This window comes from Gymnodraco acuticeps, unplaced genomic scaffold (genome assembly GCF_902827175.1).
Source record: "Gymnodraco acuticeps unplaced genomic scaffold, fGymAcu1.1, whole genome shotgun sequence".
In the NCBI taxonomy this organism is placed as follows: Eukaryota; Metazoa; Chordata; class Actinopteri; order Perciformes; family Bathydraconidae; genus Gymnodraco; species Gymnodraco acuticeps.
Window position 1 is genome coordinate 52,045 of NW_022991957.1, and position 27,479 is coordinate 79,523.

The following is a 27,479-nucleotide window of genomic DNA, read 5'->3' on the forward strand; positions in this document are numbered from 1 at the left end:
TTTTATGTCTTCTGTGTTGGTTCGTTAATATTCTTTTTTGCATTTAAACGGACTTAGTAGGTACCAACTAATAACACGTATTTTGGTATCGTAACAAATATTTTGATAAAATGTTTTAACCATTAACCACATAAGTAACGTTAATTCAAATGTAGTGTAACATAATACTTTAAAGGATACAAACTAAGATGTTTTGAATTCTGATATTTCTGAGGAGAAGGATAGTTCAAATGAACTGACATTTCTATAAAGCGTTTCTCTCCTCGTAGGCAGAGAAAAGCTGCGAAACGGAAGATCAGGAAACAGTCTCGCTCCTCTCCGTTTGGTCAACAACATGAACAAGAATGTAAAACAAACTCCACACCTAATGATGAGTAATGATTCATTTAACTGCAGCTGTTTCATCTAACCATGGTCAAACTCATTACCAAACCCTGATAAGATCAACATTTAGTTTTCTGCACTTGTTTTACAGTACAAGTAAACTCTTCCGGATTCTTAAAGCCTGGCAGCATTTGAGAGCAGGTCAATAGGCTTGAGAGAATAAGCTCCTTTCCCTTCACACTCCTCCATCTGAGTGTGCTGTGTTTGGAGCTGAGATCGGAACCAACAGGCCTGCAGCATAATGACTTTAGCCGTTCTTAAAAGCTTATGGCGTGTGCTGAAATCTGACACTGTGCCGAGGGCATCTGCTCGCCTACAGGAGGACTCACCGTCAAAAAACTAATTAGACATTACAATGGCTCCCATTCACAGCTGCTGAGCCGGCGCCCAACACACAGAGAGAAGATGTCAAACCAATGGAGCTGAATGACTTGGAGGCACTGATCAATCGAGTCCTAGAACCCAGAAATGAGTCAGCGGTTCCTATTCTATCGTCTGTAAAAGTATTTTTTGTTGTTAGCATGATAAAAACACGAGAGATTTTTGTTCTACGACATAAAATACGTTGGTAAATACCCCACTGGTGAATACCAAAGAAAAGGGAATTATCTTTCTGGACAAAAGTGTAGGTGTCATTAACATTTGTTTGCCACATTTTTTGGAGAAATTCCACTGACTTTTTGTGGAGGGAGCTCTTCAACTGCATTGATTGCTTTAATACTAACGATTATTGAATAATGCCTGCTCATTCAATACCAAATCGTATCAGTGTTAGTGAGCCTTGCACCACCCTTTACCAAGATCTAATAATAATGGTGATTTGCTGTCTAACGTCTTAGAGCAGGTACAGCATAACCCACTTTACGTCCAGAGACTCTGTGTGTGTGTGTGTGTGTGTGTGTGTGTGTGTGTGTGTGTGTGTGTGTGTGTGTGTGTGTGTGTGTGCTTCAGAGACTTGTCTACATTGGGTATATCACAGGTGTAAAGGTGTGTTATCGTTCAGGAACAGGTACCAAATTCTAGGTGTTGGCATTACCCTTATTATTTCAGTGCAGTTTCCATCATAACTCGACCCATGCCTACAGAGTATACTAAATACATACCTGGTTTATTTAACTGTCAACTGACTTAATACACTCTCCTATAACTATGTTCAGTGAGCACTTGCAATTACAACTGTTAAACTCTGGGGAAAAACAGCTCCACTTACAAGGCGTGAAAGTGTCCTTATAACAGTAGCTTCAGACCACGTGCACTTCATTGTAAAACACTGATGACTGATGAGGCTGGAAAAGGATGTGGGCACCTAAAAAGGTCAGGAATGTTTTCGGTTGCATCTGTTATGTGGCTACGCAGGTGACAAGAAAACTCTGGAAACTCATTTTGACAGTGTCTCCTTGTATGGGCTATTGGAGAAAGAATCATTTCCTGCTGTCATGTAGTCAAATGTATTTATTCAGGTGATGCGATGATTAATAGCAAGTCAAGACCAGAGTTCCCGTTAGAATATGTTTTCGCCGGTCAACATGTCCGTTAAAGTTTAAATCTTCCGGACAACATTTGAAAAGTGCCGGTCAAAGCTCTTTGTTATTTATTGAGCTTTAAAACAAATTGATGATTCGATATTAAACAAACTAATGATAGTAGATTAACTACATTATTCAAAAGTGTACAGTAACTTACAATAACAGGGGAATAATAAACGGAGCGCTCTCCCTCTCCTGACAGCCCGTCAGTATCATGCAGCTCGCGGATCAGTGATGAGTGACCCGACAGTGAAACTAAACATATCTATAACTACTTACGGTAGTTTGAGAGGTCATTAAAATAGCTACGTGTGATATTCTAACCTGAAGTGTGTGTTGCTCCGCTCACCGCTGATCATGCAGAGCTGCGTGTCGACTCGTCAGCAGCAGCTGATCTCTCTCTCCCGTCAGATTAGACTTCACTCGCGTTTATGTCCATATCGATCAGATCCAGCTAGTTCTAGCTAATGATATGACTACCTGCTTATTAAAAGACACCTAAACAATAAGCGTCGCTATGCAACTGGGTGAGGCCGTAAAGTATAGTGCAGCATTATGCATTTGTTTACATGCCCACCGGAACCCCGAGGCATTACCAACAGATCAACGCACAATCAACCCACACAGGACATCTCTTTCTCCACATTACGTGTTAGACATTAGAATTGACTATTCTTGTCTGTCACATAAATGGCGCAAGTTGCGCAACTGATGTGGTATTGCGCTAAACGGATATTATTTTGACCGGACACTTTGACCGGAGATTTAGATTTGCCGGTCTTCAGCATATTTTACCGGTCGTAGTCCGGTAATTACCGGCTAACGGGAACTCTGGTCAAGACTCCTTAATTTGGGGGACATTCGTCAATTTTATACACACTAGAACTATCAACTTTATGCAGAAAGCAACGTATCAACTTCATATTTTGTGGTTAATGACCTTCGTCCAACAGTCCGAGGTGAAGCTTTACTAAGACAGTGATTACATTGGAATAGAAAAGAGGCCATGTTGCAGTTATTGGTTTCTCCAGAAAACAGATTCATCGAGAGGTGAAAGGAAACGACAATAAGCTCTAGATTTCTCAAACACAACATCCTGCGTTGAACAAATGAACCTGGATAGTTATAAGGATAGTTTGTAAAGCTTGTATGAGAGCACGACCTTGACTACCATCTTCTGTTGGTTTCCTTTGCGTTACTTATTCAGATCACATTTGGTGAAGGCAACACTTGTCACTTTCATGTCACTGTGGAACAAGTCCGTCTTTGTCTCTGTGTCTCACCACTGAAGACTTTCAATTCATGCCATTACGGCCCTGACCAGAATATACAAGTTGGTCAGTGTCGTCAATTGGATCCTTAAAAAAAAGCAGCCAAATATCAGAAACCGAAAAACGCATGATTTTGTTCCATACACCAAATATTTACCAAACTGCACTCTCGCTATTAAATCTTTACTTATGTTTTCTTCCATCTGTTTTTTCGTATGTTAACTTTTTCAAATGTTGCAATAAGGTTTAAGCAAGATGCTAGATAAGCAAATGTATGTTGAAGGACAAGTCAGGGACTGAAGTAGTTTCTACCCTGACTTTCTTTAAGAATGAAACCGTAGTTGTCAAGTGTTGGTCAATCAGATAAATGCATGGGCACAATCCTGACTGATAAGAGTAAACTGTTATTTACAGTAGTGGAGACGGAGCATAGAGTAAAATACAATGTGAAGATAACTTTCCAAAAATGGTGTATTCTAGTCTCAAAACAATATCCAGTATTTAATGGATCTTTATTTGCACATTTTTGGCAGATGATTTTGTCCGAACCATCTCCCAACGATGACCTTAAAGGAACACAAGTCATCAAATACTACTTTGCACCCGTCAATCAGATATCAGTTTTCCGGTATTGGACTTGGAGTCAATAAAGGTTCCTTTTTAGTCTCCTTCTCACTTAACTTCACTGTGGGTAGGGCTGCTCAATTAATCGTATTTTAAATCGCAATTACGATTTTGGCGGGCAACGATTACGAAAACAACGTAATCGAAATAAAACGAGCAGTCAGCCAATCAGATCATATGCCAGTACAAGCTCTAGCCAATCAAACCGCGTGCTTGTGTGTCCGGGGCGGGAGACTCATGTGATTGGTTGTTGGTCGAGTTTCAGACACGCCCACCGGCAAGCTTCAACGCACGCTGCAGTGTGGACGCTGCGTCACCCACATTATAATTATTTTATTTTTTTAAATCGGTTTTTCAGTTGAATTATAATTAAAGTTCAGGGTAATCACATTTTAAAACATACTGTTCAATTCGTTTTCAATAAATGGATGTTTCCAAAGTAAATGGATAATCGTTTTTTAATAATCGTGATATCAATTATTGACCCAAATAATCGAGATTATGATTGTTGCCATAATCGAGCAGCCCTAACTGTGGGACCAGCCTAGATAGGAGTCATAACGGGAAAGAGAGGCCAAAGGGTCCGGTGAGTGACAGGGCTGCGGAGAGGGATCCATTACTCAGACCAGCCTTCCTGGGTTGCATTTCATAGCCTCACCGGTACCTGTAGCAACGTCCGGTTTAGCACTATGTTGTTAACCTTTACAATCTGTAGTATTTAGGACATCACATCCTCTGTTAACAGTGTCTGGCTCACAGGAAGCTGCAGGAGTGTTGTGCAACGTGTGCATGTGTCACTTATATAGAGAAAGACAGGTTTACCGTGCAGGATGACTCGTTATCTTACACATCAATCAAATGTCTGAAAGTTACCAATGATATCAACTAGAAAGTCAATTGGACATTGCAGATGTTTTTTGAGATGATGCTCGATGTGTGTTCATGAACTTTAAGTAGTAATGTGGAATAGGTACAACAAAACCCTAATGTTTTAGCCTAATGTGGCGTCAACTCAAGCTGTTTTTTCATTTCTTGTGCGTCTTAATTCGCACCCACAAGATCCTACTGGCTTAGACATTTCAGTATACTGTATAGATCCAGTGAAAGTAGCTTCAAAGTGATCAATTATTGAGGATATCTGTGTACACTGCATACTTTTGTGTGTTTTTATAATTAGTTGTATTCATCTTAATGTATATGTAATAACTTTACAGAAGCAAGCAGAAAATATGGGCCTTTTCCTCCGTGTGGTAAAAGTTTAAACTAAATCTTAAACAGAGCCAGACTGGAGCGTCAACCCTCTCGTGTCTCAAAACATCCGTGACGAAGGTAATTAGAGAAGAGTTTAATATCAATTACATTTTCCATTTATGTTCGCATGTTGAATAAAACACTGATTTTAGAAGCGTTTCCATATGTCATTACACCCAAAGACAATACATCACACTAAAAACATATTTGTAACCATTTGGAAAACGTATCCACAAGACAATGCCCATCCCAAACGGGAATCTGTTCCATATGCTCCACACAGTTCCTTCATCTCACTTGCACTCAATTTCACAACCTCATTGACAGATAAGAGACATGTTGGTGTGATATGTGAAGCCATCTGGTTTTCGTTATAGTTGGCATTTGAAATGTACTTTTTCTACAAAGACAGCAGTTGTCTTGAGTGCCGCTAAACGTTTACTAGTCGGTGTGGAAAAACTATGAATGCAGCAACATCAAGCACGTAACTACCACCACGTCTTTCTCTTTTACTGCCTCAACAATCACAGCAGCTGTAAATCCACTGCCAGCCGACACGAACACACACCCAGTGAAGCCCACTTCAAGAGAAACTATAATAAGCCTCGGCTGACACAGAAGCACAGAAACGGACTTTGCCGCAACATGTGGGCCCTGAAATTGGTCTTCTAAAGAAATGTATCTGTGCACACATTCAAACTGGTGTCAATGAGCTTTCCACAACATTGCATTTTACTGGGAGCGTCAGAGCAATTTAGCCTGCACACACGACTCCTAAAACAAAGAAAAGACAACCGAAAAGAACAAATAGGGCTTCCAACAGGGCACCGCTGCAGTTTGAAGAAGCTGCTGCCGTGCGAGCAAACGGCCCAGGAATGTTTGTGCATTCCAGTGGAAGGGTACTCTCACCGGGAGGGAGGAAGCCAGGGAGAACACTTCACCTCTGCTTTACCTACCTACCGCCTGAAGACCACGAATCGATCCAACATCAATGGTTCAAAAGGGAATCGTAAGGTTTCTAGTGTTTTTCCTCGATGCAGCTGATAGTGAAGTGCTGTTTGTCAGTTCCTCCTTTTTGTGTGAAATCATCTCCAAATAGAACAACAATCATTAATGCATCATAAAGAAATAAAACACACAACCTCTACCAGCAGGATGAACAGAAGAAGAAGAAGAACATCTTGATCTTACTTTATGTAGGCTACAAAATAATTTCACCACTCTGTGGAAAAACAATTAGTGCGTCTCAGGGTAATAACAGAGAGCAATTCATTTCTACACTTAATGTTCCCTTTAATTAAAAACAAATGGCCTACCAGCCTTCAACTTCAATACACTTGTTCCACCTTTAGTTCCCCATTGGGTGCATGTTTTATTGAACCACAATTAAATCCGCTATCAAATTAGGTTTACAATCGTCCCAAGCCAAGAGCAAAGCAAGTTTTACATGTGGAATTATTAACAAAGGGAAGATAGGAAAATGGTAAGGTTGGCAATAGACAGCCAGAACATTTTATAAAACATGTTTAAGTTATGACATCCTCAAATTATTCACAGATGTTCAAATCTTTTATTCTGTCGGGGGACTGCCGAGAATTCCTTACTTTAGGTAATCATAAAAGACATGTTAAGTCGCGCAGGAATATCACATACTGTATTAACACCAGGGTAGAGGATATAAACGGCTGCTACTTTTTTTGACAGCTGGTTTTTCTTGCCTTGCAAATACGAATCCCAAGAGGCCTGGCAGACAGCCAGATGATCAGCTGACTACAGCACAGCCACACACACACACACACACACACACACACACAGACAGACACACGTATACATCACTTCAGGGGACATTACATTGACTTACATGCATTTCCTGGAGACTTATCCTACCCTTAACCATAACCAACACATGCCTAACCCTAACCCTTAACCTTACCCTTAACCTTAACCAAGTCTTCACCCTAAAATTAATGATACCCCTCATGGGGACCTCCATTTTGTCCCCATGAGGAGAGGCGAGTCCCCACACGTGACTGTGTAAACAGATGTAGGTCCCCACAAGTATAGTAATGCTCACACACACACACACACACACGACCTGAGGCCTCGGATACTAAGATGACGAACAAAAGGGAAACACATGTTATATATTGTTTATATACAAAGAGGATTGACTTAAAGATGTTGTGATTAAAAACTTGTCCCTTTTTTACTAAAATGTGTAATTGTATTCCTGAATGCTAAAATGCAATCAATAGAAGAAATCATGCTTTTTCAGATTAAAGCCTTTTATATCTTTAGCCCGAATAAAACCTTGATTTACTTTATATACAAATATTATTTAACCCTATGCTGTAGATATTGTGCATGTGACAAAAAAGCATTTATTGTGTCGTAGCTCGGCTCTAGTTCTGTGATCAGTTGAACCCTGATGGCCGTCCACACGGGAAGTTGTTGAAGTGAATGGGAAGAAGCGTCGATTCACTTTGAATGGGGTGACGTCACGCTTTGCCGAACTGCATTGTGGTTCCGTCGCTTCGCGTTGCTCGCTTCAAAAGTTAAGCAATGTTCAAGTTTTGAAGCTTCGATGGAAGCGTCATCCAATCGAATCATATGCCAGTACAAGCTCTAGCCAATCAAACCGCACGCTTGTGTGTCCGGGGCGGGAGATTCATGTGATTGGTTGTTCGTCGAGTTTCAGACACGCTCACCGGCAAGCTTCAACGCACGCCGCCGTGTGGACGCTGCGTCACCACGTTATAGCCTGTGTGATGAAAATGCTTTACCTGCTGAACATGTTTATCTCCATATATTTATCCTGCAGTACATGAACGGATCAGAGTCCTAACTCAGTGGGATGCTTTGACGTGGGCTGTCAAACACACAGCTGCAGAGAAAAGGCCTCGGCATCTCACAAGTGTGTTAAACATCAGCTTTAACCATCTGATGTTCCAGGACAGTTGGGATACTATGAGTCGGAGCTCAGGGCAATCTGCTTCCTACTTGCAGCGTCCGCCTACTATCTGCAGACCTCTCTGCTTTCAACACTGAGATCCAGCATCCGTCATATTCTGAGCTGAGACCACTTATCGTCCTCTGCCTCATGTCATAGAAAGTCATCGTCCTCTCCCTCATGTCATAGAAAGTCATCGTCCTCTGCCTCATGTCATAGAAAGTCATCGTCCTCTCCCTCATGTCATAGAAAGTCATCGTCCTCTCCCTCATGTCATAGAAAGTCATCGTCCTCTCCCTCATGTCATAGAAAGTCATCGTCCTCTCCCTCATGTCATAGAAAGTCATCGTCCTCTCCCTCATGTCATAGAAAGTCATCGTCCTCTCCCTCATGTCATAGAAAGTCATCGTCCTCTCCCTCATGTCATAGAAAGTCATCGTCCTCTCCCTCATGTCATAGAAAGTCATCGTCCTCTCCCTCATGTCATAGAAAGTCATCGTCCTCTCCCTCATGTCATAGAAAGTCATCGTCCTCTCCCTCATGTCATAGAAAGTCCACCAAACACTGAACATAAGCGGCTTGTTGACTCCATACACTGCATGCACATTGAACCAGAGCCACAACAGGGCTTAGCTGATTACCTCTTATGCATCATTACAACTGGAAACCTGATCCCTGTTTTAAATGCACGACCACAGAAGGCAGAAACACGAGTCCCACAAGCAGATGGGCAAAGTCGGGGTCATGATATCCTCCATGTTATGTTGTGCAAATATTAGACATAGAAGCATGCCAATCTAATTACTCTAAGGGGCTTATTGCGTATGTATGATATGCACAGTAGGATGAAAGATATTTGAAATGATGTGAAATTCAGGACTCTAAAAGAAGATGTTCTCAATTTGAAGTTTCTTTTATCTTCGTGACGCATTTGACCTTTGATGCAAACACCACACACCTCTTTGCACCTTGCAACCAGTCATTCATTCAACTCCCAAAACCACACCAAAGTCTGGCCTCACTTTCTCCGCTGCCGGAGCCAAAGACCTGTCATCCAAAAGAGATCAACACTTTGGCAGCAAGAGGCATGCAGGTGTTCAGCAGGGGACGGCTGTCTTCCCTGCTGAAGCGGCCCTATGATGTTCCTGTAGTGTGTTCTATAGGTGCACGGTCTGCAAAGGATCAAATCCCTGCAGAGGGAGTTTCTCTCTCTTTAGTTGTGGTGCAGCTTTGGGAGGCATCTCTTTAATCTCACTTTATACATTATCATATCATGAAAACGGACCTGTGGCAGAGCGGTGTTGAGTTGTCTCTGCAGGGAGTCTCTCTCGTGGCTGACTTCGTGCAGTTTGCCTTGCGTCAGGCCCAGATTCTCCTGCGTCTCTCTCAGAGTGTCCAGAAGACGATCCCTCTCCTCCAGCATGGACACCATCAGCGACTCAAAGTGACCTTCAGAGTCCGACTGCAGCGGGGAGCCCGAGCCCCGGCGCCCGCCGCCCCCCTCCGACTCGCTGATGGTGGGCATCACCTCGCACATCATCTGCAGCCAGGGATGGACAGGGAAGGAGATGAAAAGAGGAGAAACAGTTTAGAGTTGGAATAAAGGCATGAAGATATTTAGAAAAGTCAGGAGGACGGAAAGTCGGTTAACTGCAACATTTCAGTATGAAAGCTAGGGCGGCAAATTAATCGACATCTTAAAGAAATTGGAATATGGGCTAGCGCAATATCGAAAGAAATCGAAGAAAGCTTAATATTTGTTAAGGCTAAATAAAAACATTCTCGGACTTACTTATCAAAACATATGTACAGTATTTAGTGGATTTGATTTCCGTTGAAGTTAAGTGGCTGAAAAAACGTCTCATATCAAACCCAAAATATCATCAAACCCTTTAACACAATGTCACATGTGGTGCCGCCCTAATTCATGCTCAATATTCAAGTTTGTAAAAGCCAGAACACAGATCTATAAAAGGCCAGTACTCCCGTCCAAGGAAAGTTCAGTTTGTAGCCGATTGGTTGGACTTTTCGTAGTCTTTCATTCATTCTCCTCCCCAAAAGCTTAAGCAATGTACGCCGGTAAAAAGGTGTCAGGCTAAAAGATTGCTGTCGTAAACAAATAATCTCAGGGTATAAAGTTAAACCGTTTTCCTTCAAATTACAAATACATTAAAAAAAAAAAAACAGTTCGAAATTCATTGGAGCTTAATTGTAAATTAAAGTGGTTTACAACCTGGGTTTTAAAGTGGATTATGTTCTAAAGCAGACCCCCCCCCCCCCTCTAGACAGATTTGAGATAACACAGAAGACAGAGGGCAAGTAAGGTGCATCGCTGGGGTGATTTGATCAGCATACTTTGCAGACACCGAAGCATTGGCTATTACGAAAGTGTACTGACAAAGCAGAAGAGAACACTTACTCATGATTATTAATAATGGCTAACTAGAGTAGACGGTCGAGTTAACCTACATTGGTACTGTTATGAAATAACTGAGAGCTTTAAATCAATTAGCTGTGTTTGTGTCTGGAGTTTGTGGAGTAATGTTGCATCTAACAACAGCTGCAGGAAGGTCTGCAGAATTAGAGCCACTCTCCAAGGAGCTCAGGACCTGTAGACAGACTGCTAGACAAAAAGCCAAGAATCATGTGAGCTGGATTTAAAATACCTGCAAGGAATAACGACTTATAAATTAGAGCAAGTGCCATGGGGAACTCAGAGCAAGGCTACCACTTCATCGTAAGCAGCGCCTGAAATGCCAAAAGCCATTTGCTTTCAGAAGCTGTTTTCGGTTCAGTGCACCAACACTTAACTGCATCTCACAAAAAGAGCTGGACCATACCTGACACACTCAAATTAACGAGATAGAAATCAACCTGTCATCCTTAATTAATGATCACAATGCATGTTTTAGATGGACCCTATTTCTGTGGAAGGAGGGAAATGTAACCTCATTTAACAGTAATACAAATACAAACCATCACTGCATATCGAGGTCAGGCCATTCAGGCTCAACAATGTTTATGAGGGGGAGGGTCACACAGCATCCATGAGAGGGAGTGACAGATGGTGGGTCCCGTGTAACTCAGCACAGACATTACTACGTCAAAAGGTAAAGATGACAGCCTCCGGAAGCTAAATAGATTTCAGCGTGAAACCCTCTTTAGCCAGGTGCATCTGTTTCCATTGGACGAGGATGCTAACTGAGAGGCACATCTGGCCAAACGAGGACTAAAGGCTGCACCACTTGTGACTCAATGAGTAATTTGTGCAATTATAATTTTAAAATAATCAAATTCACTTTAGATTAGGTTGCAACATTCTGCAGTAATGGGTTTTTAAAGAAGCCAACAACTGAAGTGCAGTTCTATCAGTGTTATCCACTATGATACAACCAAGAAATATGATTGGTCACTTCTAATACAAACCACCCACATCTGACACTTACCCACAGCCACTCCATGGCTGACATTACATTGATGCAAACTATGCATACAATACGTTTGTATTTAATTAATGGCAGTCCTTCACGCCCCTCCGAAAATATTGCACATCTGTATACGAAGCTACATCTTTAAATATCTGTACAGCTTTTCACTTTTCGTAACAATACTGCACATATTCAATATTTCATGTAAATATGTCTCTATATTTTAAAGTTGTCTACAATTGCTTTACTTTTTTGTTAATTGTCTTCCAATGTATCACAGTGTTTAGGTATGCACCATGTACACCAAGGCACATTCCTCGCATTTGTAAACCATACTTGGCAGAAAACATATTTCTGATTCAGATTTATTTTTACTTTCGATATTATCTGCCTAAAGATGTGAACCTCTCACCTTTGAAGAATGTAGTTATTCCAACAGCCTTTGTAATCCACGTTACTTTATGATGCCAAGTAAACGTCAACAAAGTCCAGGTACTCCAATCGTGTGTTAAAACCTTCACAAATATCCTTTAGTTTAGAATATCAAATCCATTCCCAGGCAGGGCTGTAATAAGGCTGTCAAAAAACGAGGCTTCTGGGTGAAAAAAAGAGGGGATAATTTCCTAAAGGCCTCAAAGAGAAACCCACATCAAGTGAGCAGAGGGGCAGTTTTCCAAGTTTGGCCGGCTAACCCAACGTTAGCAAGCTAGCATTAAGTAAGCTTGCATATCTAGATTTGGAAGTAAAGTGTCTTATTTTTGCTTTTCAAAACAAACAAACATTACGTTTAACCAGCTGGTAATAAGATATCACACCAGATAGACATGTGATGGTACAGTAAGGTTAGGTGGAAACAGTTGTATCCCGGCTAGCCTTAGCTAATTTGAAACAGAATTATTTGGGAGTTTAAAAGTCGACAGCTAGCCAATGTTAGCCACTAGCCAGCTAGGTAGCTAACGGTTGCTAGATTAAATGGACTAACTTCTAAAGATACTCTCTATTCCATATAAAAGTAGACAACATGGTAAAACATCTCATAGCTATTTATCTTACATTACCGAAAATATTGATTTAAAAATAGGTTTTAAAAGCTTTGCTAAAAGTGATTAATCTATCAAGTAGCTATGAAGTTAGCCACTGAGCTAACGTTAGCTTCCCGTCGCGTCACCACATCATCACAAACTTCCAGCTAACATTGAAACGTTAGCGATGCTTTGATCCGTTTGGAAAACCCCAAACCGCAAGTAAAAACGTTATAATCCCTTCGTGTCCGTCCGAGTTGGTGGTGTTGTCTCGGTTATTTCCCCCCCAAAAGGTCCTTGAGTCCGGTCCTTCCCTGTCGCCTCTTGCCTGCCAGCCTCGGCAGTCGGGACACTCTGAAGCTAGCTCTGTTAGCATTAGCCTGGAAGAGATACAGGTCTGCAACAGGAGGAACAGGGAGAGCAGTTCCTGAAGACACGAAACTGAGTATAAAGTGAAATGTGCAATAAGACCATACAATAAAAATAAAATAATACACATGTATACAAACCTAAGAAGTTGGAGTAAAACATGTGATGTGCAGCAAGAAAATATAAAACAAAACAACACTTAAAAGAAATTGAATATATAAGAAGTTAAAATAAATATGTGCAATAAGTCAATAACATAACATACAATATAATAATGCATATTTATATAAACCTGAGAAGTTAAAGTGAAAATGTGCAATAAGACAATAACATTAAATATAATAATACATATTTATACAAACGTAAGAAATTAAAGTAAAAATGTGCAATAAGACCATAAAATGAGAAACAGGAGGAAATGGAAGAGCAGCTTTTTCACTTCCTGTGGAAAATCCTTCAAATGGAAGAATTACCTAAAACAACAGTTTGCATAAATACAATGACATGTGTTTCTGTCATCGGTCTGGAATGTTTTTAAATGCTAAATGACAGCTTAATAAAAAACAAAAAAAGTTCAAATGTGCATTAAGACGATAACAAATAATACAAATGTTTATATAATCATAAGAAATAAAAGTTAAAATGTGCAATTAAATGATAAAATTAAATAAAAATAACTTATTTTTTTTCTAAAGATAAGAAGTTAAGGAAATAATGTGCAAAAAGAAGATAAAATAGAATATAATGTAATTTGTATTTTATAATAATATGTAGAAATGTTCACATTGTGCTTAAATATATAAAAATAATCAATATGTTAAAATGTGTATATAAAAATATATGCAGTGATGTTTAAGTATTAATGAAAACAGAATTTTGCTTGGATTGTACGGTGTAATATTGTATATTTTGTAATTTGATGTTACATTGGGCATTTGAATTATGTTAGATAAAATATCTGATAACTATTATGTTGGTTTCACAATAAAGATAATAGTGGCGCCATCGTGTGGCATATCAACAGAAGAATACATAATGCAGAATCTCTACATTATAATGTTACTGAGAGGATTCAATTACCCGTTTCTACAACTGAACGTTAGTTTATGGGTTTAAAAACCTTATAATTGCAATAATTTAACAAATGGGACTGTTTCCATTCAATCGCTGAAACCTCAAAGTAATCTACTCTCTATAATCAGGATTTATAAACTTATGTTATATCAAGTTGTTTTATTAAACACTTTTCTCCCTCATATCTATATGACAACTTTCCTTTACCAGTCATCTTCAACAGTAAATAAATACAGAGCTCAATCCCAGGTCAAATGCACATAAAGGGTAATAATGAGGTTCAGCAACAGGAAAGCATTACAAATAATGCCATTTGTATTATATTAAATAAACTATCCAAGATGTGTGTTTGATGCAAGAGAGAAAGAGAAATAAATTGGACAAAAGAAAAAGAGATATGAGAGAGTTTTTATTGAAACTTTAAGCCTAAAGGAGTTAGGATAAGGCTGAACAATTAAGTTTTACATGTACTATTAACATTAAGCATTACACTGATTGGATACACATATCAATCAAGTTTTAAATCATAATGGAGTACATCAGGGGTGGCCAACCAGTCAGAGGTTAAGAGCCACATTTTTTCTATGTTACTGCAAAGAGCCACATCAAACACACAGTCACTGATAACGCTTGTTTCAGTTTTTTGTTTTCTGGAGACAAGATTTCAACCACGTCACTGATGCATCTTTGTGGCATTGGGATATATATTTTTTAAATCCTCTGGAGCAGAGAGAGGAGCTGTGGATTATTGTTATTGATGAATGCATCTGTTTCTTAGGGTCAAAAACAATAAACTCACAACTTAAAATGAAAGCGTTTAGTTTATTTAATAAAAGAGCACATGTTCAATGTGAAAAGTGACAGTAGTTATAGATTATTTGCAATTTGGTGCTATATATATATTTAAAAAATATATATTATATATATTTTTGAAACACCTTGAATTTCAGGGGGGGGGCGCGGGGCTCCGTTGGCGGGGCGCAGCGCCCCTCCAACACAATGGTAGGGGAAACACTGGATAGTGTTTAATCAACGATAGGTTTTCCCCCCCTCAAAGGTGATTGGTTCACTGCATCGCAGGTATTATTGTGATTGGCTCTTGGGTCACATCAAAATTAGACGCGCTGTCATCCTCTCATACTGACACCTGACACCACACTTACACACGTAGAGAGAGCCGGGACGAAAGTAACACGGGACGAAAGTAACGGAGCGATTTTATCCGAGCCCAAACAACTTTGACCGGCCAAATTACGTCAGAATTATCAGCATTCAATACTTAACAGACCTACTAAATATCAGGTTTAACTGTCAGGAGTAGCTAGTGTTGTCACGATACCAACATTTTGGTTTCGATACCAAGTCAAGAATTGCGATTCCGATTCTTTTTTGATACTTTTCTTAAAAAAAGGGAAACAGTCTTAAATGTAATTATTGTGCTTTATTTCACACCAGAACCATAACCATAACACACACTTTTAAACAATGAGAACAATAAATAAAATAAATGACAAGAATTCGTATTAAATAAAATTAATACATTTCTCACAGACGGGCCTCGTGGTGTCCGTGGTTTGCCCTCACTGTCAGAGATATAGCTCAAATACTTCCAAATTTCGCTTCTGGCGTCTTTTTTGTCAACAAGCCGAGGCGCAGCGGCAGTTGCACTCCCACTTGCAGCCATGCTTCTCGTTTTCTCACATGCTCTGGCAGCTAGCGCGTGCACGAGAGAGGGGAGGCACTTAGAGCGTGCTTGAGAGGGGAGGGACTTAGAGCGTGCTTGAGAGGGGAGGGACTTAGAGCGTGCTTGAGAGGGAGGGACTGCAGGCAAGGCTGCAGTGCAGGGAGTGGAAGCAGAGCGCTGAACACACACGGCTCTTATTAAAACGGCGCTTTCTCACCGGAGTACTTTTCCCCGTCATTCTTAAAGTACCGATACTAATGAAACGGCGGAATCGTAACGTTTTTAAAGGCAGGGTATCGCGGTACCTTTCAAGTATCGGTACACCGTGCAACACTGGTCAGGAGTCAATGTCTCTCCCCCAAACTCACACATATACAATTCGATATGAACTGAAGAGCCGCATGAAACTAGGCAAAGAGCCGCATGCGGCTCGAGAGCCGCGGGTTGGCCACCCCTGGAGTACATGATATAACAATCACTTGTGAAGCTACATAGGATTACACTGTAAACAGTGGTTAACACCACAATAAACACCACTTATAACCCATAAGGCACAAATGAAGACTCGTTATCTGATAGCATTAAAAAACAAGAAGCTTAATGTAGTCAAATGCAACCGATAAAAAAAATGGGTATTCTGAAATGGCCGCTTTCTTAGTTTTCGAAAGAGGGCAACGGTTGGTATTTGACCTTTGATGCTCTGACTTTGTACAGGGCCACTGCACTGATCATGCCAACGGCTGCAAGAAGACATCCAACGATGAACACCAGGTTCAGATTCAGGGGGGTCGCTGGAGAGAAAGAGAAACGTTATTTTAATTTCACATTTCCAAAGACTAACTCCTCAGAGGACATGGTCGAATTGTCTTATTAGTCCAGGAAGGTTCTTTACCGAGTGAAACGACCCGAGGTCTCTAAGTGGCATCCATGATAACAGCTTTTTAAAATGTTGATGATAGGAAAGAAGCTTTAATGCTTGATATCTCCTTTAGGATACACTGGAAAATCCTGTCCCACAATACCTAAGGCCCATCACTTTTTCACTAAGGTTAGAACCTAATCTGCTCATTCTCATATCAGTAGTGTCTCTACTGGGACATGTCTCCATGCTTTAATGTTCAAAAAGCTCTTTATTTCTCTCATACTGCCTGTGCTGCAGCACCTCTTTTCACCCTCTGTTTGAAACCAGAGCCCAGTCTGCTCTGATTGGTTAGCTGGTCGGCTCTGTTGTGATTGGTCAACCACTTACAGTAGAGATGTCCCGCCCCTTAGCCTATCACGTACAATGTGTTGCAGCACAAGCCAATAGGAGCGCAAGTGATAACTAGTGATGTCACTATGTTCCAGAAGTCCCGTTAAGGAAAAGTGGTTAGGAGAAGACACAGGTCCTAATTTTCACTTTTCAACCGTAGCCTCAAAGTAGGCAGGTACTTCTGAGGGAAAACGTACCTGGGCTCCCGGTGCTCTCCGCTGATCTCTTCAAACGCAGAGGACCCTGGGAAATGAAGTGCCTGGCGCTCTGAGTGATGGCCTCTCTCTTGCGGTGATGATGATGCCCAGTAAGGGGGGAGTTGATGCACCCCTGTGAGCACCTGGTGCCGCTGCTCCCTGCCTCACACATCAGCACTGAACAGCTGATGTACACCTGAACGCAACACAACACGCTGTCATTACATCAGCAGATATACAGACTTTTTTTCAAGTGGAGAAATAACAGAGCTGTGGTTGGATCAAAGACAAAATATATCGACACTTTTGTGCTTTTACTTTAGTAAAAATGTCAGACTACATGCAACAGAGTATTCCTACACTGTGGTATTAATGATTTGTATTAAGTAAAAGATCAGAGAGTATAGACACATATTAGATTGTTCACCTGGTCGTGCAAGCCGATGAACTGGAAGGCCTCCATGCTGAACCTGAACTGTCTCGGGTTGGCGCTCCGATGCACCTGCACCGTTTGGTCCACATTACACCTAACAGTAACAACAAAAAGAAAAGTTAAGAAATATTGCGTCTGTGAGTCCATGCCTCACGATTGGTAATCGCTAAAATTGCTAATCTAATGCTAATTTTGATACATTAAAAGGAAATCAATTCAGACACCAAAAGCCACATTTAGCGAAATGTATTTTTGGAAGCCTTTTTCAAAAAGTTTGAAACATACTCGTTTATTTTGTTTTTTAACAAAAGTGTGTACCTGATGGAGGACTGCAGATGGAAATGAGTTAAAAGCAAGCAGAAATGTTCTCTTTTTGAGATTAACCTGTATTGATGGTCCTTGTTCAATAAAGACAACAATAATAATTGTTTTTCCTGATTAAATCCCATATTAATGCACTGCCTTAAAACACGTCATTCCCACCTACGGGCAGTTTAGTTACAAACCTATGACACAGCACATCTTTCCCAATGCATTGTTATGTCCCCTGTTGCCACTAGATGGCGTGCTCATGCCTACCCATTCTCGATGATGGAGTATGTTGGCCAGTAGTTGGGGGTGTCATATGGCGCCGCACTGCAGGACTCCACAAACATCTGGGTGTTGTTGACGGTAGATTTGGCCTCTATCTGCATGTAGATCTTGTTCGTCACATCGTACTCCAGAGGGTACAGCCCTGGATCGACCATTTGTCTATATTGGCTGTCTGGGTAGAACTCAAACTCGTAGGTGAACTTTCCGAAGCCTTTATCCCACACCACCACATTCCTCCTGTGTGCTGTGAAGCCCTGCGACACGTTCCCACGTTTGGGGTACTGGCAGTAGAACTGGACCTCGAGCAGGTGGTTCCTGGTGATCAGGTCGTGTATGTTGTCCACCGTGGTGATTTCATTTTTGAAAACCAGGTTTTCCTCATCTTCCTGCAGAGTTAAAGGGGACATATTGTGTTCACGTTCATATGTGTATTTGGGGTGTCAACTAGAATCTGTTTGCATGCTTTAATGTCTAAAACATTGTAATTTTACTTATATGAATATTTTTAGGACCCAGTCCCCGTCATACTCCTAATAAAAAGTAGTTTAGAGAAAAAACCGGCAGGTGATGAAACAGATGCTCTATTGTTACCTCGATCTGAGTGCCGCAGGCGTTGAGGGGTACGACCGCGATGATGTGCGTGCTGTTGGAGTTTGTCTGCAGGTTGCAGGCCGTGTTGCTGGGGTCATTGAGGCGTAAATGATCCTCATGGAGTCCAGGGAGAGAAGATCTCTCAACCTCTACCGTCATTGAGGACTCATGGCAGGTCACATGGGATTCAACTAGATCAAGAGATAAATAGTTTACAAAATAAATACACATTACACTGATGGTTCTAGTCTACAGGTGGCAGTAACGCTCCAGAACAGACAAGAAGAAGACTGCAAAGCTAGTTAACAAAGATTTATATTGACTTGTTTGCTCCTTAAATATTGTTTGAAACTTGGATTGAACAAAATAACAGTGCAGCTGTTCTTATCGAATCAACCCCTCCCAACTTTAGTTTTATGAGTCAGGAAAGAATGCATAAGAAAGGGGGTGGAGTTGCTATTCTGTTCAATGATTCCCTTCAATGCAGGAAGACATCGTATGGAAACTTTGATTCTTTTGAATATGTGGCCCTTCGGCTGAAATGCTCCTCTCGAGCTCTGTTCCTAAATATCTATAGACCACCCAAATACTGTGCAAGCTTTTTTGATGACTTTACTGAACTGCTGTCTATAGTGTGTATTGACTTTGACCGTCTAGTCATTGTTGGTGATTTTAACATCCATGTTGACAACCCCCAGGACAGAGGGGCTAAAGAACTATTTTGTGTTCTTGATAGCTATGGACTGACTCAGCATGTGACGGAGCCCACGCACAATAAGGGGCACACTCTGGACTTAATTATCTCAAAGGGTCTGAATATCTCTAAGGTTGTGGTGACTGATGTTGCACTCTCTGACCATTCCTGTGTTTTCTTTGAGAGCTCTATTTCTGTTCACAAAAATGTTCAAAAAGAGGTAACCACAAAGCGATATTTAACTGAAAATACTAGGGAAATGTTTACTCAGAATTTCTCTTCCACACTTGCCCCTGCCAACATCTCAGTAAATGAGCTAGTAGATCATTTTAATTCAAAAATTAAAAATGTTATAGATGCCATTGCTCCAACTAAGGTAAAGGAAGTGTCTGGCAAGAAAATATCTCCATGGAGAAAGGCCATGACCGTGAAAACAGAAAAAAGAGAATGTCGAAAAGCTGAACGCAGGTGGCGAAAAACAAATCTCCAGGTTCACTTGAAATCTATAAAGAGAGACTTGGCCTTTATAATTTGGAATTGAAAAACGCACGACAATCGTTCTTCTCTGACATCATTACCAAAAACAAAAACAACGCACGTGCCTTGTTTGCTACCGTCGACAGACTAACTAACCCCCCAGTGTCAGTAGCCTCTGAATTTCTATCCACCAGGGCGTGCAATGATTTTGCCTCCTTTTTCACTGACAAAATTCAGAAAATCAGACAAGCAGTCAGTGCCTCTGCATCAGGAACAGCAAATGTGTTGTCCCTATCTCCACTTAACATCAATTCAGACATCATGACACAATTCCATCAGATTAATGATAAAAACCTAGAGGACATTATTCAACTTCTGAAATCCTCCTCCTGCTGCCTTGATATTATTCCAACAGGATTTTTCAAAGATGTTTTGCCTTGCATGGCCTCAGATCTACTTCATATAGTAAACAAATCTCTTCACTCAGGTATTTTTCCACAGGCCCTGAAAACTGCAGTCATTAAACCGCTCTTAAAAAAGAATAATCTAGATGCTTCAGTAATGAACAATTACAGGCCCATATCAAACCTCCCATTTCTAGGTAAAATCATTGAAAAAGTTGTTTTTCAACAGTTGAGTAATTTCTTGCATTTAAATAACTGTTTCGATGTGTTCCAGTCAGGCTTTCGTCCAAACCACAGCACTGAGACTGCTCTTGTAAAGGTCTTTCATGACATCCACTTAAACACAGACAGTGGCAGAACTTCAGTGTTAGTATTATTAGATCTCAGTGCTGCGTTTGACACTGTTGACCACAGCATATTACTAGACCGACTGGAAAACTGGGTGGGACTTTCGGAAACAGTTCTGAATTGGTTTGAATCCTACTTAAAGGACAGAAACAACTTTGTTTCTATAGGTAAATACACATCTGAGTTGACAAATATGACATGTGGGGTTCCTCAAGGCTCCATCTTGGGGCCTCTTCTCTTTCACATCTACATGCTACCACTGGCTCAGATAATGAAGAACAACAAAATAAGTTACCATAGCTATGCAGATGACACACAAATTTACGTAACAATTTCACCAGGAGACTATGCTCCAATTCAAACACTGAGTAAGTGCATTGAACAAATCAATGACTGGATGTGTCAGAACTTTCTCCAATTAAACAAAGATAAAACTGAGGTAATGGTTTTTGGAGCCAAGTCAGAACGTATAAAAGTTAGCGCTGAGCTTCAGTCTGCAATGTTCAAAACAACAGATAAAGCCAGAAATCTAGGTGTAGTCATGGACTCTGACCTGAGTTTCAACAGTCACATTAAAACAGTTACTAAATCAGCCTACTATCACCTAAAGAATATATCTAGGATTAAAAGACTAATGTCACAGCAGGATTTGGAAAAACTTGTCCATGCTTTTATCTTCAGTAGACTCGACTACTGCAATGGTGTCTTCACAGGTCTCACTAAAAAATCTATTAGGAAGCTGCAGCTGATTCAGAACGCCGCTGCTCGAGTCCTCACTAACACTAAGAAAGTGGATCACATCACTCCTGTTCTGAAGTCTTTACACTGGCTTCCTGTGTGTCAAAGAATAGATTTCAAAATACTGCTGCTGGTTTATAAAGCACTGAATGGTTTAGGCCCAAAATACATTTCTGACCTCCTGCTAAATTATGAACCATCCAGATCTCTCAGGTCTTCAGGGACTGGTCAGCTTTCTGTCCCCAGAGTCAGAACTAAACATGGTAAAGCAGCGTTCAGTTATTATGCTCCAAATATCTGGAACAAACTCCCAGAAACCTGCAGGTCCGCTGCAACTCTGACTACTTTTAAATCCAGGCTGAAGACTTTTCTTTTTGTCGCTGCTTTTAATTGAACTATTCATATCTTAAACTGCACTGTAACTTTTATCCATGTACTTTTTTCTTTTAATGTTTAATTTATTAGCTTTTCTTTTTAATGACTGATTTTAAATGCCATTTTCTTAATCTCTTTCATTTTTTGTAAAGCACTTTGAATTGCCTTGTGTTGAAAAGTGCTATATAAATAAACTTGCCTTGCCTTGCCTTGCCTTTGACCCAAAAGAAAGGTTTCAGTTAATATAAATTCAGGGCATGGGTGGTGTTTTTCGCCTACAGTAATGGGTTTGATTTGATCAAACACAACGGCCTTGCAAAAGTCCATGAAGCCACTAATGGAATGTAACCTTTTGGTTATGATATAAACGCCTTTCCAGTTGTAGATCTACTATACAATGTTGATGTTAAACAAAAATCGTTCTTACTTAGTCTTTGACCGATGTTCACCAGAACGCACCTCATCTCGGACTGATAGATGCCGGACCTGAAAAGCATCAATGACCAAAGATTTATCTTGAATCGTTTTTTTTGTTTAAAGAGTAATGCCTGTTACTCATTCAGTAAGGTGTTTGAATTTTAGGTAACTTTGACCACATAGTCACTAAAATCAATATGCAGACGATTTATTTGTTTATGTCAATGTCGTGTATAGCTTTTTAAGTTTGATTCAAAAATGTCAAACTGTTACTTACTGTGGAGATTTGTGGACGTGGACATGTTCCTGGTGATAGGTTGCGGCTGGAGGGCGGTAACCCTTTTTAGTTTTAGGGGGGATGGTAGAGGCGGGACTGTAAAATGTGTGAAAAGTGAAATCAATATTTAACACACACAAATGCATACTAATTGTATCAAATAGAAAATAAATGTAAGGCTCACTCACTCGATTACTGATTCAACAGCAAAGCAGATTGGGTAATGATCCCCCACATCATCAGGGCCAGGCGTCCACCTAATGACAAAGTCTCCATGTGTGCTTCTGTGCTTGGTGATATTCAGTGGCCCACTGATGATGATATCATGTAGTCTGTGTGAAAACAAAAGAAAGAAACCAGATATTTCCTTTTTATCGCTGAAGTTATCTCACTAGCAGAAATGCTGATAATGTTCTGACCCCACAAGGCAATACTCATCACGTTGATTCTCACTTACGTTGCATGTGAAGCTTGTGCTCGGACTCTGATCTCCACTTCTTTGTTGACCTCGGCATTGATGTGTTGTCCATCGTCAGGTGTTGGGTGCACAAACTTTGGCAAGTAGAGTCCATCAACACATGAGGGAGCAGGTGGGTCCACTGCAGTTAAAAAGTGCAACAGTTCTTGAAGAGTTCTTGATCAGTTCTTAAAACCACTTTGTCATTGTCTGTTGCTCAACACATCAAAGCTGTCACAGCAGATTATATTCATTAGCTGTCAAAGGCTAATTATCTTCAGGTGAGGGTTTTGAAGAGGGAAATCCTAAAATTGCTATCTTCAAATTACGGCTTTTCCACTAGTTTGTGCGGACTGTTGCAGAAAGCTGTGAGGCCGTATTATCCCTGACATTTTACCGCACCCCCATTCATTTTTAAATGAAGCCCATCGTCACAACCATAATTGTAAGTTCCTTGATTCTGGCCTCTTGTTAAGGCACCGACACATAGACAACATTTTGAAAATTATTTCTAAAAATAAGAAATTCCACCAGATGGCGCTATAGACCACTTGAAAGAAATAAAAAAAACGAGTGCTTCAAAATACTAATGTAATGATTTTTTTTTTAAAGATCCAACAATCCTGGCATTTTTCCGGATTTATAAATGTCACAACCCTAATCCCTCACATTCCTAATATTTTACCTGAAAGAGCCGGTCATGTACATTTGCATACACCTAAGAAACCAAAGGAAAATCGCAAATCCATAATTGTGAGTCAACCTCACCTAAGGGTTAGGGTTAGGGTTTTCAGGACAACTAAAATGTCTCTATGCAGGTGTAGAACATTTACTTACTTCTTATGCTAAAGAATGTATTTAGAACACAAATGTAGAACAAAAAATAAGATGTTGCACATTAAGGTGTCACTAGAGCTGCAAGAGGTGCATGACAGGTTACACCTGAAGGCAGTGCTTTTCAGAAACAGCTTTTATGTTAGTATGGATTTCCTAATTGAGGACAAGTAAAACCTGACTCACCAAGAAAGGAGAATTGCAAAGACAGTTTACTGAGAGGAGGCGTGGTGCCATGCAGGTGTTGCTGCCATGGGTGTGTTGTTGGTGCCATAGTGTTAAGCGCTGGAGTCGTGATTGGTGCTGAAGTCGTGGGAGGATATGTGTGTCGTTTATGCCTCATGGGAATCAGTGGAGCCTTGTAGGATTGGGTTCCATCGGTGTAGGATAGAGAGATGGGCCTTTGCGGGAAGTCCTCCACCACCAACTCAAATCCAAAAACACTTGAGTTGGCGATGGCATTGCGGTAATGTAAGGAGCAGGAACCCTAACAATGTAAACATTCAGACATTTAGTGAGGCACAGGATCAGTCAGGTATTGGAAAATGTATAAGGACATTGATTTTTAATTTACAGACCTGATCCAAGACAAAGCCTGAAGGTTGGTTACATCCGCTGCACTCTACATTTCTGATATTTCCATATCTGCAGCGAACTGTGTCTCCATCAGGGTCGAAGGACATCAGCTTGTAGGTCCGTGGGCAGTTCTGGGGAACTCTTGAAAGGACACATTAACAAGAGTGAGGAACACTGTTCTGCCCATAAAACCCAAAAGGATCAAATAATCAGAGTTATAAATGCACATGTGAGGTAGTAGAGTAAGCACGGCCACAGTGGCTTCTTTTAGGGTGGCCCCAAACACACCCTCAAAGAATTTATATTGATACTTATATGAACATTACACACCCATTTCAAAGAATAAACACAACGCGAGTTGACCTTTTTTTAATGAATATAATTTCATTCAAATGAATGGAAGCAGTAGACACAGTTATTAAATAGAGGCAATTGTAAAGCAATCATCTAACAACTATTTTGGGAAAGAGGTTTCAGCCGATGGTAAGGCAGAACTGTAAAGGTTAACACCCATTTTGTCACTTTACTTTGTGAGTGCAGAGCAGAAACTGTCTGCAGGACTTCACCTTCATGATACAGAGCGATTTAATCAAACAACAACATAAAGAATGAGCTTACCGTAGGAAAGGTAGAATGGCAATGTCTGGGGATCTGTTTGGTTTGCCAGTGTCAGATCTTGATCCCAAATCTACTTGAGTTTGAAATCTCCAACCTGAAACCCCGTTACGTGTTGGGATCCAACAACAGCTACTTGCCCTGATAGGTGTGCAAACAAATACTGCATTAATAAACAGATGCTTGTTTTTATTTATTATTTTATGATAAGCATCAAAACAACAAATACAAGTGTTTGCAATGCAATTATGGAGACTCATATAACATTAGCATGATTTGAGTCAGAGAAAAAGCTCACCTCATCTCAAAAGGTTTGTCAGTTGGGACTTTTCTTTGTTGAACTGTTTCTGTTTCACACCATTCTCTGTTTCTTTGCGGTGCATTGGTGCTCCTGTCAGTTATGCCTCTCTGTTGATTAGTGAGTAAGCCACAGTTGCCAGTGCTACATGTCTGGTAATGGGAGTACTGACACCCATCATAGGTCGCCCTGTCGCGAAAGTCCACCTTTGAAACAAATTAAAATAATATTAATGCATATTTTTATCGCTATTTCCAATGTATTTTGTGCTTTGACATATACTGTACCAATCAAGGTAAAAAGCTAGACAACACAGTTAAAAGAAAACATTGAGGTAAACTATATTTAATGTATGGCAACAACTTTAACAGAACTGAGTTTAAAAATAACAACGTCATAAAAATGAATAAATTAGTTAATTATTAACTGATGCAAAGGTTTCAAAGTAGTTTCTCTCACCCTAAATGATCCATCAGGGTTTCTTCCTTTGTAGCTATAGGTCACGGTTCCCCCGTAGTGATGTGATGCAGACGCCAGTGAGACCAGCTGAAGCAGGAGCAGCAGAGCGGTGGCCATCTTTTCCTGAATTCACCTCTGTCTCCAAGTATCTGCTGCTCACATCCACCTGCAGCATCCTTTTATACACACCTGGCCATGGTTCCTCCTGCCAAGTTATCACCTTCATCTATTGAATCAGCTGCATAACTGGTTCCACAACATTTCAATGTAAATGCTTTAAATTGTAACGTTACCCATAACCCAGAGTGACTGAGTTCAGATCTGTCTTCCCGTAAGTGTGAGCCCCTCAGTGCACTTGACACATGCTTGATTGTCACATTATTGTCACATGTTAAGTTCTTGGAAACCGATCATGCGAGAGCGAAGACAATGCAGCTCTGGTCTGATGTTGATCTGCAGGTGAGAGATTTACATTTAAACAATGAAATATTTTAACTCAAGCTTCACTTATAGTCAAGTCAAAGTCAACTTTAATGTCAATCTTTCAGTGAATCCCAAATTCAAAAATACATGTATACAATATACTGCAGTCAGGCACTGAAAAAGAGATATTTAGGATCTGTATCAACGGCTGCAGGTTTGCAGATGTATCACAGGTATTTCTTGGGTGGGTTTTCCCTTTCCTGTAGTGTGTTCTATAGGTTTTTGTGCATGTGAATGATCTGAAAAGGTTACTCCCTGTATTTTATAGCACATTTCAACAATTTGAAATGCAGTTCTAATTATTTTTACAACAAAAAAACTATAACATGAAGTGACATTTAGATACATCTAAAAAAAAGTCATTTTAAATGAATAATAATGAATTATAATAGCAAGATAAAATACATTTACAATAATTTGAGTAAATATACACAGTCATTTAAATCATTGTAATACAATCATGTGACGTGTGTAGCAGTCACATGCATGTCACAGCGGTAGGAGAAGGGCATTGAAACAACTTTTGTCAAAGTCTTTATTCGCACCCCAAGAGAGGCATCTTCTTCAGGAAAAAAACACAAGACTGGAGACAGAAGAACGAGGAAGGGAGAGAAAAAGCTTTAAATGTTTTGCCCTCGTACATTTTGACTTTGATTTCTTCTTTGTGTGACAGGCGGGTATGTCCCAGAAGCATTTCAATAAAACATAAATGAAAACCAGTCTTCAGAAACAACAACGGTGGCTTTCACAGTGTGCGACTGATTCACTTGACATCAGAAAAAACAAATCTGTGGTTGACTGAACGGTTCCATTTTTAAAACTGTTGAATTGATCATCCTTGAGTTTCTTTCAACCAAGAACTTAGAGAAACAACCTGCTCTATTCGGCTCATATGATCTGCACCCGATGTAGCTACTTGTACTTGCAATTGCACACTGACTTTTATATATATTTATATATATATAAAAATAACAATACATATGTAAAAAAAAGCTAACCCTATTCTATATATGGCTGATATTTTATAATACGCACTGAAAACTTGAACACTGAAACGTTGTCTTAAATTAAATGTATTATGTCAACAGATTTCACATAATTGTATTAGGTTAGATCAGGGATGGGCAACTTGGATAGTGGTGGGGGCCACATCATTTATGTACTGGCCACCAGGGGGCCGCAGATTCACTTGGAACACACACACACACACACACACACACAAATTCCATGTATTGTATGTAATTATTAACAAATATACTAAGTCTGACATCTTCATTGATATTTTATAATCTTTCAGGGAACATCCTCTAATAAGCTCAATAAACAAATATCAGTTCACAGAAATGTTATTTAATTTTTACAATTTCAAATAAACAA

The 27,479-nt window shown here is 40.1% G+C and overlaps 2 protein-coding genes across 14 annotated transcripts in view; both read right to left on the reverse strand.

Moving 5' to 3' along the window:
* The window catches only part of ppfia1 (PTPRF interacting protein alpha 1), a gene marked incomplete at its 3' end in the record, with an annotated part of 64,262 nt that extends 51,409 nt beyond the window's left edge, over nucleotides 1-12,853 (reverse strand). For 8 of the 13 annotated variants that reach the window (XM_034200691.1, XM_034200682.1, XM_034200679.1 and 5 more), the window contains 2 exon segments: nucleotides 9,292-9,546; nucleotides 11,847-12,852. In XM_034200691.1, the coding sequence (XP_034056582.1) occupies nucleotides 9,292-9,546 (255 nt within the window). 13 annotated transcript variants of the gene reach the window in all.
* A 1,438-nt stretch (nucleotides 12,854-14,291) lies between these two features.
* LOC117535991 lies at nucleotides 14,292-25,826 on the reverse strand. Its single transcript, XM_034200695.1, has 15 exons — nucleotides 25,620-25,826; nucleotides 25,161-25,366; nucleotides 24,866-25,003; nucleotides 24,250-24,388; nucleotides 23,858-24,158; nucleotides 22,838-22,979; nucleotides 22,569-22,712; nucleotides 22,381-22,476; nucleotides 22,114-22,172; nucleotides 18,651-18,841; nucleotides 18,045-18,445; nucleotides 17,460-17,559; nucleotides 17,033-17,228; nucleotides 16,047-16,374; nucleotides 14,292-14,437 (listed from the first exon to the last, which is right to left on the reverse strand). Exons 1-14 carry the CDS (start codon nucleotides 25,734-25,736, stop codon nucleotides 16,238-16,240), a joined length of 2,367 nt encoding a protein of 788 aa, XP_034056586.1. The 5' UTR covers nucleotides 25,737-25,826; the 3' UTR covers nucleotides 14,292-14,437; nucleotides 16,047-16,237.
* Nucleotides 25,827-27,479: the final 1,653 nt, after the last annotated feature.

Coding starts and splice junctions, on each gene's coding strand:
- LOC117535991 (XM_034200695.1), bottom strand. CDS start 25,736: ATGGCCACCGCTCTGCTGCTCCTGCTTCAGCTGGTCTCACTGGCGTCT. Junction 25,367..25,619: donor ACCCTGATGGATCATTTAGG/GTGAGAGAAACT, acceptor TTTGTTTCAAAG/GTGGACTTTCGCGACAGGGC. Junction 24,389..24,865: donor GCCATTCTACCTTTCCTACG/GTAAGCTCATTC, acceptor TGTCCTTTCAAG/AGTTCCCCAGAACTGCCCAC.